This window comes from Heterodontus francisci, chromosome 47 (assembly GCF_036365525.1).
Source record: "Heterodontus francisci isolate sHetFra1 chromosome 47, sHetFra1.hap1, whole genome shotgun sequence".
In the NCBI taxonomy this organism is placed as follows: Eukaryota; Metazoa; Chordata; class Chondrichthyes; order Heterodontiformes; family Heterodontidae; genus Heterodontus; species Heterodontus francisci.
Window position 1 is genome coordinate 4,268,504 of NC_090417.1, and position 14,236 is coordinate 4,282,739.

Below are 14,236 nucleotides of genomic sequence, written 5' to 3' on the forward strand. Positions count from 1 at the left end.
TCAGACAGACTGGCTGGTCAAAAGTGAACAGTGTGCTGTCGTACTGCAAATCTTCATGGTTCACATTTTGGATCACAGAGTTTGCAACAGAGGGTTGATTTGGTTCCAAGTTTCTTTTGCTAGGCAGTGACTGTAATTTCTGATTCACTGTGACTACAAAGAAGAACTCCCCTCACCACCTCCTCCTGTGAAGGAAGAGAGTTAGCCAGCGTAATACTGGCAGCTGGTTTATAGAGGAGTTACTGAGCAACGTGATGTCCTAAGGGAAGATCAATTGCTCCTCTATTGTAATACAAGGGAGAGTTTTGTTCTTATTTTAAACGGCCCGTAATACACTGAAAACAGCCACCTTATAAAAGAAAATATAATAAAAATTGTTGAGGGGTTAAAATGGTTTAATGGAACATTTTGGTTTAACAAGAGCTCTCTCATGAGGACTGCACTCCAACTATGCTGAACATGGGGTCTTCTAAAGTGAGCAATGTAACCATGCTGCATGATGTTGATTAACATGATGGCAAGGACAAGGTGTTGTCATTATCTGTATGGTCTTACACTGGTGGTGATTTCTTCACAATGATCTTTCAAATGAGAAATGAGATTGATACTCCTCAACTGTTAAGTAATGCTGGTAATGTGCTATCCAGTAGTAATGAACACCTTGAATACTGTATTTAAAACTACTCGGACAGTACACATATTGCGACACAGTAACAGCCATCATTCACCGGGTGTATTACTGATTCAGAATATGAACCACATTCCAAGTTACCCTTTAATGCCACATTACAACTGCGGAATCATTCCCTGTAACTCGCGATGGGAGTGAGTTGTCTTGTTCGGCAAACCTGGCCTCAACAATCTCCTTAATGCAATTTCAATACTGGTCTGAACAGTCTTTGTAATGTTTTATGCACATTACAAGGAGTAATAGATGATAGAGACCGAGAGAAAGCTTTTCACCTAACTTGGGGCTCAATCTCCCCGATGCTTAAATTGTGTGTACAACTGAGCACAGATGTTCCGCTCCTGGATGCAATTCATTCAACTCTTGCCTCTCCATGCAAGTAATTTCCAAAAAGCAAAAGGAAAGGGTGAAAGTTTTTTTTTGCCAAACTTGAGAATAAACATACAGTACCTGGTATATTCCTGGGGATATGGAGAAGAATACCAGGTTTGGATCTCATATTTCCCAAACTCAATAACAGAAGGCGAACGGACTTGTGGATCAGGTGGGCCGGTGACTCCAACTTTCTGTTGAAGAAAAAAGCATGTACGTAATTAATATTAAAGGTCTGTAAATCTTTCTTTCAACCCCAAGTAAATGATTTTTGCTGAAATAACTTCAGTAACGAGGCAACCTGAACATTACTATTTTTCTAATGTACTACACACAAGTCTTTTTCATTGAATAATGTCATCACCAAGTTTCACTCGGCATATAAGAGTTACAGGATTTCAGTGAGGTTACTGTGTCTTCATTCCACATACCCTGAAGCATCTACCCAGTCCAAGTGCCTTGTCACTCTTTCTCCCTCCAAAAACAGAGAACGTATTACATTTGGTCTTAGTTACACTAAAGTTCCAACCCAATTCCAGACTCACCTGTTACTCCTCATAATGAGCAGATTTCAAATTAAACTTCTGTAAATTCTGCAAATGACACTTAGAGCACTTACACTTTTCTGCAATTACTTGGGAAGCAAACCACAAGATCAAATCCCACCCGCAGAATGCAACTATTTTAGAGAATTATTTTCTCCTCCTGGTAATGTACAACTCAGTTTTTCGTCTCAAGTTCCCCTCGGAGTTTCACGCAGAGTTCTCGATCTTGGCACTTAACTCAGGAAGAAGCATATCAGAAGCAGGCAAATTCTGACACCCCAGCACCAGCTCAAGAGCGGGAAGGCCTTGGAGCAGGCTGGCCATCTCTTGTCATACCAACATATGAATTAGGAGCAGAAGTAGGCCATTCAGCCCCTCGAGCCTGCTCTGCCATTCAATAAGATCATGGCTGATCTGTTTGTGTCCCAAATTCCACACTCCCATCTACCCCAGATAACCTTTAATTCCCTTGCCTAACAAGAATCTATCTACCTCCACCTTAAGAATATTCAATGACCCCGCCTTCACCACCTTCTGAAGGAGAGAGTTCCCAAGTCGCACAAGCCTGAGAGAAAAAAATTTCTCCTCATGTCTGTCCTAAAAGGGTGACCCCTAATTTTAAAACAGTGCCCCCTAGTTCTGGGCTCCCCCACAAGAGGAAACATCCTTTCCACATCCACCTTGTCAAGACTATTCAGGATCTTATAAACTTCAATCAAGTCACCCCGTACTGTTCTAAACTCCAGTGAAAATAAGCCCAGTCTGTCCAACCTTTCCTCACAAGACAACCTGCTCATTCCAGGTATCAATCTACTAAATCTCCTCTGAACTGCCTCCACCTCATTTACATCCTTCCTTAAATAAGGAGACCATGTGGTCTCACCAATGCCCTGTATAACTGAAGCATCACATCCTTACTTTAATTTTCAATTCCTCTCATAATAAAGGAGAACATTCCATAAGCCTTCTTTATGCATACTAACTTTTTGTGACTCATGAACACCTAGATCTCTCTGCACCTCAGGATTCTGCAGTTGTTCTCTGTTTAAGTAATGTTCTGCTTTTTTTAAATTCTTCCTGCCAAAGTGAACAACTTCACATTTTCCCACATTATACTCCATCTGCCAGATTTTTGCCCACTCACTCAACCTATCTATCTCTGTCTGCATGCTCCTTATGTCCTCTTCACAACATACTTTCCTACCTATCTTTGTGTCATCTTCAAATTTAGCTACCAAGCCATCGCTCCCCTCATCTAAGTCATTGATATAAATTGTAAAAAGTTGAGGCCCCAGCACGGATCCCTGCGGGACTCCACTCGTCACATCCTGCCAATCAGAAAAGGACCCATTTATGCATACTCTCTGTTTTCTGCCAGCCAATCTTCTATCCATGCTAATGTTATCCCTTGCACCATGAGCTCCTACTTTGCACAATAACCTTTTATGTGGTACCTTGTCAAATGACTTCTGGAAATCCAAAATCCACAGTACGTCAATGGGCTCTCCTTTATCCACAGCGCATGTTACTACTTCAAAGAACTCCAAGAAATTGATTAAACATGACTTCCCTTTCACAAAGCCATGCTGACTATTCCTGATTACCTTGAGTTTTTCCAAGTGCCCAACTATAGCCTACTTAATGATTGATTCTAATACCTTTCCCATGACAGACATCGAGCTAACTGGCCTATAGTTACCTGCTTTCTGTCTCCCCCCACCCCGCTTCTTAAATAGAGGGGTTATGTTTGCCACTATCCAATCTGATGGAACCTTTCCAGAATTCAGCGAATTTTGAAAAATTAACACCAAAGCATCTACTACCTCATTAGCCACCTCTCAGAAGACCCGAGGATGAAGCCTATCAGGACCCGGGGACTTGTCAGTCCACAGCTCCGTCAGTTTGCTCAGTACCGCTTCCCTGGTGATTGTACTTTAACCAAGTTCCTCTCTTCCTCCCACCTCCTGATTTACAGCTATTACTGGAATGTTTTTAGTATCCTTGACAGTGAACACAGAAGCAAAATTTTTCTTCATTTCATCCGCCATTTCTTTATTATCTACGATTAACTCCCCATTCTCACTCTCTAGAGGACCAACATTCACTTTACTTACTTTTTTCCTTTTTAAATACCTGTGGAAACTCTTGCTATCTGTTTTTACATTTCTAACCAGCTTCCTCTCATATCCTTCTTTCTTTCTCCTGATCAACCATTTAATCATTCTCTGCTGCTCTTTATATTCTGACCAATCATCTGACCTACCACTGATCTTTTCGCAATTATATGCTTTTGCCTTAAGTTTGATGCTTTCCTTAACTTCTTTAGTTAACTATGGATGGTGGGTCCTCCCCTCAGAATTTTTCTTCATAGTAGGAACATACTTTATTTTGTTTGCGAATGGTACCGGATAGAGTGAAGATCGAGAGGATCTCAGGGAAAAGAAAGTAAAACAATGTACTGGAAAAGCCAATTGATGAGTTCCACCAACAACCTAGTGGGCAAATGTACTGTGCTGTTGCATTAAGTCACAGTGACCAGCATCTTCCATTTTAAATTACTGTGCTACACTGTGCGAGCTCACCTCAGCTGAGGTGATAGTTGGACAATGACAATTTTCTTTTGCACACTGGATTAGGATGGGTGGAAAAATAAAATCAGGCATGCTTCCCACTCCTAACTGCTGTCAGTAACTCTTGCTTAAATATACTGACATCATATGAGAGTAGATTTGGGCCTTCACCACCAGGCCCTGCACAGCTGAACAACCTGCTGACATACACCATCTAGATTTAACAGATCAGAGGACACCAGCACCCCATAGTACAATGCATGTCACCATCTTCAGAAAAGGAGAAAATTGGCAATAAGTGTCTATTCACCAAGAACAGGGCGGCACAGTGGCACAGTTAGGGTGGCACAGTGACGCAGTGGTTAGCACTGCAGCCTCACAGCTCCAGCGACCCGAGTTTTGTTCTGGGTACAGCCTGTGCGGAGTTTGCAAGTTCTCCCTGTGACTGCGTGGGTTTTCTCCGGGTGCTCCAGTTTCCTCCCACAGCCAAAGACTTGCAGGTTGATAGGTAAATTGGCCATTGTAAATTACCTAGTGTAGGTAGGTGGTAGGAGAATGGTGGGGATGTGGTAGGGAATATGGGATTAATGTAGGATTAGTATAAAATGGGTGGTTGTTGGTCGGCACAGACTCGGTGGGCCGAAGGGCCTGTTTCAGTGCTGTATCTCTATGTCAGCAGCTTTATAGTTTCTTGCAAATTTAAACCCTATTCGTCTCATTTTACAATGTATAACACATGCACAGAATAATGGAATATGTCGAACCACTGGAGATATATTGTGTATTCAGTTAAGAGATTGATAACCGTTTAGCACACACATTCCAGAGGAGAACACAGAGAACTAAAAGCAACTCATCTTCCTCTATCCATAGAGTCAAACACATAGTTTTACCGCAGTAACTACAAAATAAACGTTACAAAGCTGGAGGAATCAGCACATGTAATTAACCTATATTTTGTTGACAATGTCCAATTTATTTTAACTTCCCCAATATTGACTGGGACTCACTTAGTGCTAGGGGCTTGGATGGGGCAGAACTTGGGAGGAGCATCCAGGAGGGCTTCTTGAAACAGTATGTAGATAGTCCAACTAGGGATGGGGCCATTCTGGACCTGGTATTGGGGAATGAGCCCGGCCAGGTGGTCGAAGTTTCAGTGGGGAAGCATTTCGGGAGCAGTGACCATAATTCCATAAGTTTTAAGGTACTTGTGGATAAGGATAAGAGTAGTCCTCGGGTGAAGGTGCTAAATTGGGGGAAGGCTAATTCTAACAATATTAGGCAGGAACTGAAGAATTTAGATTGGGGGCGGCTGTTTGAGGGTAAATCAACATCTGACATGTGGGAGTCTTTCAAACGTCAGCTGAATAAAATCCAGGACCAGCATGTTCCTGTGAGGAAGAAAGACAAGTTTGGCAAATTTCGGGAAGCTTGGATAACATAGGATATTGTGAGCCTAGTCAAAAAGAAAAAGGAAGCATTTGTAAGGGCTGGAAGGCGAGGAACAGATGAAGCACTTGAGGAATATAAAGACAGTAGGAAGGAACTTAAGCAAGGAGTTAGGAGGGCTAAACGGGGTCATGAAAAGTCATTGGCAAACAGGATTAAGGAAAATCCCAAGGCTTTTTATACATATATAAAGAGCAAGAGGGTAACCAGGGAAAGGGTTGGCCCATTCAAGGACAGAGATGGGAATCTATGCGTGGAGCCAGAGGAAATGGGTGAGGTGCCAAATGAGTACTTTATTTTATTTTATTTAGAGATACAGCACTGAGTCTGTGCCGACCAACAACCACCCATTTATACTAATCCTACATTAATCCCATATTCTCTACCACATCCCTACCATTCTCCTACCACTTACCTACACTAGGGGCAATTTACAATGGCCAATTTACCTATCAACCTGCAAGTCTTTTGGAGGTGGGAGGAAACCGGAGCACCTGGCGAAAACCCATGCAGATGCAGGGAGAACTTGCAAACTCCGCACAGGCAGTACCCAGAACTGAACCCGGGTCGCTGGAGCTGTGAGGCTGCGGTGCAAACCACTGCGCCGCCCATCAGTATTCACCAAGGAGAAGGACTTGGTGGATGATGAGCCTAGGGAAGGGAGTGCAGATAGTCTCAGTCATCTCATTATCAAAAAGGAGGTGGTGTTGGGTGTCTTGCAAAGCATTAAGGTAGATAAGTCCCCAGGGCCTGATGGGATCTACCCTAAAATACTGAGAGAGGCAAGGGAAGAAATTGCTGGGGCCTTGACAGAAATCTTTGCATCCTCATTAGCTACAGGTGAGGTCCCAGAGGACTGGAGAATAGCCAATGTTGTTCCTTTGTTTAAGAAGGGTAGCAAGGATAATCCAGGAAATTATAGGCCGGTGAGCCTTACGTCAGTGGTAGGGAAACTATTAGAGAGGATTCTTCGGGACAGGATTTACTCCCATTTGGAAACAAACGAACTTATTAGCGAGAGACAGCATGGTTTTGTGAAGGGGAGGTCGTGTCTTACTAATTTGATTGAGTTTTTTGAGAAAGTGACGAAGATGATTGATGAGGGAAGGGCGGTGGATGTTATCTATATGGACTTTAGTAAAGCCTTTCACAAGGTCCCGCATGGCAGACTGGTGCAAAAGGTGAAGTCACACGGGATCAGAGGTGAGCTGGCAAGATGGATACAGAACTGGCTCAGTCACAGAAGACAGAAAGTAACAGTGGATGGGTGTTTCTCTGAATGGAGGGATGTGACTAGTGGTGTTCCGCAGGGATCAGTGCTGGGTCCTTTGCTGTTTGCAGTATATATAAATGATTTGGAGGAAAATGTAGCTGGTCTGATTAGTAAGTTTGTGGATGACACAAAGGTTGGTGGAGTTGCGGACAGTGATGAGGATTGTCAGAGGATACAGCAGGATATAGATCGGTTGGAGACTTGGGCGGAGAAATGGCAGATGGAGTTTAATCCGGACAAATGTGAGGTAATGCATTTTGGAAGGTCTAATGCAGGTGGGAAGTATACAGTAAATGGCAGAACCCTTAGGAGTATTGACAGGCACAGAGATCTGGGCATACAGGTCCACAGGTCACTGAAAGTGGCAACGCAGGTGGATAAGGTAATCAAGAAGGCATACGGCATGCTTGCCTTCATCGGTCGGGGCATAGAGTATAAAAATTGGCAAGTCATGTTGCAGCTGTACAGAACCTTAGTTAGGCCACACTTAGAATATTGCGTGCAATTCTGGCCGCCACACTACCAGAAGGACGTGGAGGCTTTGGAGAGGGTACAGAGGAGGTTTACCAGGATGTTGCCTGGTCTGGAGGGCATTAGCTATGAGGAGAGGTTGGAAAAGCTTGGATTGTTTTCACTGGAACGACGGAGGTGGAGGGGCGATGTGATAGAGGTTTACAAAGTTATGAGCGGCATGGACAGAGTGGATAGTCAGAAGCTTTTTCCCAGGGTGGAAGAGTCAGTTACTAGGGGACATAGGTTTAAGGTGCGAGGGGCAAAGTTTCGAGGGGATGTGCGAGGCAAGTGTTTTACACAGAGGGTGGTGAGTGCCTGGAACTTGCTGCCAGGGGAGGTGGTGGAAGCAGATACGATAGCGACGTTTAAGAGACATCTTGACAAATATATGAATAGGAAGGGAATAGAGGGATACGGTCCCCGGAAGTGCAGAAGGTGTTAGTTTAGGCAGACATCAAGATCGGCGCAGGCTTGGAGGGCCGAATGGCCTGTTCCTGTGCTGTACTGTTCTTTGTTCTTATTTCATAAAAGTTGGAATCTGACTTTCAGAACCACTTCCTAACTTGGAAAATGCAACGCAATACTGAGCAAAGACAACTCCTCAGATGCAGAGGGTTATTGGTGCCAACACACTCCTCTTAAACATATATTAGGGAATGTTTCACTGGTGCATTAACTTCAATTTTTTTTTAAAGACTTGGACCAGTAAACACAAAAACAAAGAGCTGGCCAAATGGCTCTGCACCTGCAACATTGAGGGCTTATTCAGCACTGAATGTTCGTTTAAGTGCTGGCATATTGTTGGGTATTTGATGACTTTTGTAAGTTATATGGGGAGACGGCGGCGAAATGGCAATGTCACTGGGCTAGTAATCTAGAGGGCCGGGCTAATGCCCTGGACACACGGGTTCAAATCCCACCATGGAAGCTGGTGGAATTTAAATTCAATTAATTCATAAGTTCAATTAATTAATAAAAAAAAGTCTGGAATTGAAAGCTAGTCTCAGCAAAGGTGCCATGAAACCATCATCAATTGTCGTCAAAACCCATCTGGTTCACTGACGTCCTTTACGGAACGAAATCTACTGTCCTTACCTGGTCTGGCCCACATGACTCCACCCCACAGCAATGTGGTTCACTCTTAACTGCCCTCTGTAATGGCCTAGCAAGCCACTCAGTTGTCAAGGTCAATTAGAGATGGACAACAAATGCTGGCCCTGCCACTAATGCCCACATCCCGTGAAAGAATGAGAGAAAATGACAGATCTTGCATTTTCCCATTCAAAGTGTACTGACAACTTTATCTTTCAATGCATCTTTTAGATATAGGAACACTTTTCGGAGTGTGCGAAGCACACCATTTTTAAAAATTATCCTTCTACTTTTGTTACTAAAGATTTTTGGGTTGCTTTTATGTTACTCATTAATCTTTTTTCATAATGTCTCTTTGCCCTTTTTATATCCTTGTTCAATTCCCCCCAGCACACACAGTATTCTTCCTGGTTTTCAAGTATATTCTGCAGCTGGCATATGTCATAATCCTTTTCTGCTTCAATTTGACCTCTATTTCCTTCGTCATCCAGAGAGCTCTAGTTTGGACGCCACATCTTTCCTTCTTCGAAGGAGGGCATCAGCCCATAATGCCTATGTCAGCTCTTTGGTCGAGCTATCCCATTAAGCTCCCTCCCTTATATTTTTTTCTCCTTTAAGTATTTATCCAATTTCCTTTTGAAAGTTACTGAATCAGCTTCAATCACTCTTTCAGGCACAGCATTCGAGATCACATCAACTTACTGTGTAAAAAGATGTTTACCCATGTTGTCCCTGGTTCCTTCAGCAAACACATTAAATCTGTGCCCTTCAGTCACCAACCCTTCCCACCACTGGAATCAATTTTTCCTCATTCACTCTATCAAAACTGTTCATTTGAATACTGTCAAACCTCCTTTTCGTGTTCTCTGCTCGAAGGAGAATGTCAGATTCTCCACATAACTTGAAGTCCTTCATTCCTGGTACCATTCCAGTAAATCTCTTCTGCAGCCTCTCCAAAGCCTCGCCATCCTTTCTGAAGTGTGGTTCTTAGAATTAAATAGTCCAGCTGAAGCCTAGCCTGTATTTATGATGGTTTCGGATAATTTCCTTACTTTTGGTCCTCACTGTAGCAGCAGGATGACCACCCCCTGAAACATGCTGCCAAGTCTCAGCTTCCTGTACACAATGCAGCAACTTCAGCTACCCCATAAGCTTTGAAACGCTCAGTTCGAGCAGCTGGCGACACTTCTTGTATATGTGGTTTTCCACGGCATACAAAGTGATCTGGAATTCCCACATGGTACAGGATGTGCATGTGATGAGTTCCAGCTGTCTGAACATGATAAGATAATGGTATGAAAAATATAAATAAAGACAGATTGTGAGGTTGTATGCTATAAACTTTTAAAATTATGAAATAAGGGAGGAGGGTAGATTGTGGCAGACTGGTTCGAGGTATCCAGATGGAGGGGTCATTGAGACAAGATTCTCGTGAAGAGATTCAGAACAGAGTAAGAGACAGCTGAAGCAGTGGAATTCACTTCCAAGGAAAAGTAACCTAGGCAGAAATTTAGGTAAACATTCAAGATTAGATTAATCATTGAAAGGAGGGAACAGATGGGGGATTTGGGAACAAGAGTGCGTAAATGCGAATAATCTGCTTGTGCAGAGGGCCAATGCCGACACAGACTGGTTGGCTGAATGGCCTTTTTCTGTGTTGTAATTTCTATGTATTTCAACTGAACACACCGATTGCTATGAAAAAAACACGAAGTACTGGCTTATGATCTTTGGCAGATATAATATGTGGAATTATGAACCTACATCTTAGTCACTACTTCAGTATTCTTTGTCACACATTTTCAAGACTCCAACAGATGCAGAAAAACAAATGAGGAGCTGTCAAAGAACAGAGAGAGAAAAATGAAAAACAGCAAATGTACATATCGTAGAGCTCATGGCTTTATGAAGCAGTATGAGCAGCAAGTGTACATTGTCCATGGAGATCGAAAAAAGCATCCCTAAGGAGGACTTCTCCATAAATGGGTCCTGCCGTAGCAATGATGCAATTAATGAGGTACTTTACAGGTAACTTAACAAAAAGCCTTGTGCAAACTATCAAGCAATTATATTATTACCAGATGCATCGATGGAAACACAAAGGAAAATGCTTCATCTGCAGGAAAAAGCTGATCAAGAGCAGAGCTCAGCATTTGAACTCTAAATTCTAGCTTCTCCACTTAATCTAATCACATGCACAAATGTTTGAAGATAATTGAAGGAGGATGCTTCTCCTTTTGTTGGCCTCAGACATTTCTAGTACCAGCAAAATTATGTCATGTGTATTACAATGATCTAAACCTTGACAACTGGTATAGTTTTCCAGGAAAAATATCTTCTCATCACACAACACCAATTAAAGGTACATCTTTTAACTGAAAGATTTTCTGAAGCATTATGTGCAGAAACAGCATTCAAATGTCAAGACTTTTGCATCACACCAAGAAAAATATAAAATGTATTAAATTGCACACACTGACTTCTTGACTACTACCACTTTCCTACAGTTTTGGTTCTCCCGAGTGCACAAAAAAGATTTCCAAGTGCAAAGGAGGCCCGTCAGCCAAATCTTGCTCAACTTCCATCGAAACCGAAAATCCCGCCCATCACTGCTACTTCAATCATTCCAGAGCTTTTTCTCGGCTAGATACTACATTATTAAGTTCTTGAGTAAACGCTATTTCTATTGTGTTTGGTTTGTGAAATAATGTTCACTATAAAAATTCATGAGTGTACACAAGACTAGCACAATAATATATCTGCATAACGAAAGACTTCAATAAATTATAACTTCCGATATTACACAGGATTAAACAGAATTTGCAGTAGAGAAACAAGTCATTCTGCCCAAAAAGGTCCATGCATGTTTTTATGCTCCACTTGAGCCTCCTTTCACCCTTCTTCATCTAACCCCATCAACATATCCTTCCATTCCTTTCTCAGTCATGTGCTTATCTAGCTTTTCCTCAAATACATCTGTGCTATTCACCTCAACGACTCCTTTGGTAGCAAGTTCCACATTCGCACCACTCTCTTGGCAAATAAAAGTTTCTCTTGAATTCCCGATTTGATATATTAGTGACTGTCTTATATTTATGACCTTTAGTACTGGTCTCTCACGCAAGTGGAAAAATCTTCTCTAAGATTATGAAAGGGTTCAACAGGGTAGACCTCTCAGGTCACTACTCAATCTTCTCTTTTCCAGTGAAAAGAGCAACAGCCGACAATGTACGAAGATACAAATTAGGAGGATAGGCAGATAGGCTCTGCCCCTCGAGCCTGCTCTGCCATTCAATAGGATCATGGCTGATATGATTTTAATCTATTGCAGCCTGTTCCATTTTACTGATAGGTATATCTCAGTTCTGGTTTCATTCTAGTAGATTGTTTTTTGTACCTTCTCTAATGCTTCTGTATCCCTTTTACAACATGGAGACCAGAGCTATTCACAGGACTTCAAGTATGGTCTAACTGAGGTTACATACAAATTTAACATAGCTTCACTGCTTTTCAATTCTATCCCATTCGAAATGAACACCAACACTTTCCTTGCTTTTATTTTGTAAAATGGACTTATGAATCTGGGTCATTGCTTTTAGTAATTTGCGTATCTTATCTCCTCTGCTCCTCAAACCCAGATCAGCATTGTGATGGAATCCCTGGTTTTGTAGGACCAGTGGCAGAGCATGTGTGAGCTGTTGTCTGAACAGATGACTTGTCGAATGTTCTATTATGTGCACGGACCCTGGTTTCAAAGCTCGTTTCATTTTGAGACAGACCCTAACTGAAAGGAAAACGAAAACTTCAGGTTTCTGGGGTAACAGGAAGTGGTTGGAACCAGATAAAAAGATAGAGCCGTCCAAGCTCAGATTGCACAACAGGGGTGTAGTGCAGGCAAGCTGAAGAAAATGAAGGCTGGATCCAGGAGCTGACTGCAGCTATTTCTGTTACTGAAGGTAATACTGGTGGATACATGCCATCAAGACTGACGTGAGCAGAGCGAGGAGGTTCTGGAGAAATACGTCATTTTGGTGAAGACCGTACCCGGGTTAAAGAGGAGCTGCTGTTGGATAAGAATCGGTGGCTGCATCTTAGCACAAAGGAGCTGGAGATCTACCTAAGGAAATTCAGAGCTTTGGAGAACTTTGTGGTTGTAATTGATGCCAGTTGATCCAGATCAACTGATCTAGTGTAACTGGATCTATCTTTGTTGTACCTGATAGTTAATGTGTAATTTGTAGATACGTATGTTGAACATGATTTGTATCTTAATTCATGTTTGATTTCTGTTGATTTTGGTTTGATTGTTGAAGCAAAGTTATACAAGTGAAATCTTGCCCTTTTTTTTTATTATTGGGGTTGCTCGGTAAATTCGGTTCTTTTGATTTGTTGATCTCCACAGGCATCACAACACTTACTTTCGAAGGAGTACGTGGCCACCATATTTTTCCGACCAAAATGCACCACCTCACACTTAGCTATACTGAAGTTCATTTGCCAACTATTCATGAATTCTGTAAGTTTATTAATGCCTTCCTGTATTATGTTGCAATCCTCCTCTGTAATAATCACACAACCAATTTGGTGTCAACTGCAAATTTGAAATTGTACTTCCAATTCCCAAGTCCAAATTGTTACTGAAAATGGTGAACAAAAGAGGTCCTGGCACCAATCCTGTGGAACACCATTTCCCACCTTTTGCCAGTCTGAGAAGCTACCTTTCACTGATACTCTCAGTTTTCATACATTTACACCTGTACACAGGACAGCAAAACTGAGATCTGAACCTCAGCACAAGTGAGATATAACCTCATGCCCTTGCAATCTTCAGCAAAACATGGCGCAGCACCCCTAAGTTATGCCAACCAAAGTAGGCCCACTTTTCAATAGGCTTGGAAACTGAGTCACGGAGTTGAAGCATTACATTATCAGAAAAAGTACAAGATCCTGGGAATTAAATGCAATGCCAGTGTGCTCCTATTTCAAGATGGTTATTCATTCAATTACTTCATAAAAATTAAACTGCGAAAAAAGGGTCGTCAAGGTCTGATTAACTGAATGACAAAATCTTGTGAGCCAATAATGTCAGAATTAGAGTGGCACCCTGTTCATGAGGCCTATTTTCTCACACAACAAGTTGCAGGAACTTAAACATAAATAGGAGTATAAAAGTTTCAAATAAATATCCCAGGGGCATGATAAATCTTCGGTTTAGACTGCCTTGTCTGTGGCATTCAGTCTCGAATAAATTTTGATGGCATTCTGAGAAAAGATGCATGAAATCAAACACAAACGGAGGAGGAATTTTAAAACAAAGCTAAAGTGGCTAAATGCTCATGTTGTAAGGACAAATCAAACTTAATAACAAAAATACTTTTACAGATTAAAAGAAAATAGTTCTCATGAGAACAAGGATGGGTAGTGAACTCAACAAAAGGCAAGAGAAGTTGCTATTTCCGTAGCTAACAAGACAGTGCAGGAGACTGAATAACTGAGGTAGCAATAGCTAAATCTTTTCCCACTATATTCGGAGTCACACAGGGCCATTGAAGGATTTCTCAGGACAGATTCAGGTGGGCTCCCAGGATATGGCAATTGTTTTAGATGGCTATTTTGCATCAGTCTTCACTTCAATACATCAGATGAGTTACTCATAGTGCAGTGCACAGCTGACTAAAGCCGTAAGCACGAAAGTGGGAGCAAGTCTTGTTGTGGATAGGTATCTCAAAACAGC

At 42.0% G+C, this 14,236-nt stretch overlaps 1 protein-coding gene across 6 annotated transcripts in view; it reads right to left on the reverse strand.

Annotated features, from left to right (window-relative positions):
* The window catches only part of LOC137357231 (histone acetyltransferase KAT6A-like), a 181,507-nt gene that overhangs the window by 46,166 nt on the left and 121,105 nt on the right, over positions 1-14,236 (reverse strand). For all 6 annotated transcript variants that reach the window (XM_068023401.1, XM_068023400.1, XM_068023399.1 and 3 more), the window contains one exon: positions 1,139-1,254. In XM_068023401.1, coding sequence (XP_067879502.1) covers positions 1,139-1,254 — 116 coding nt within the window. The remainder of the gene's footprint in view (positions 1-1,138; positions 1,255-14,236) is intronic.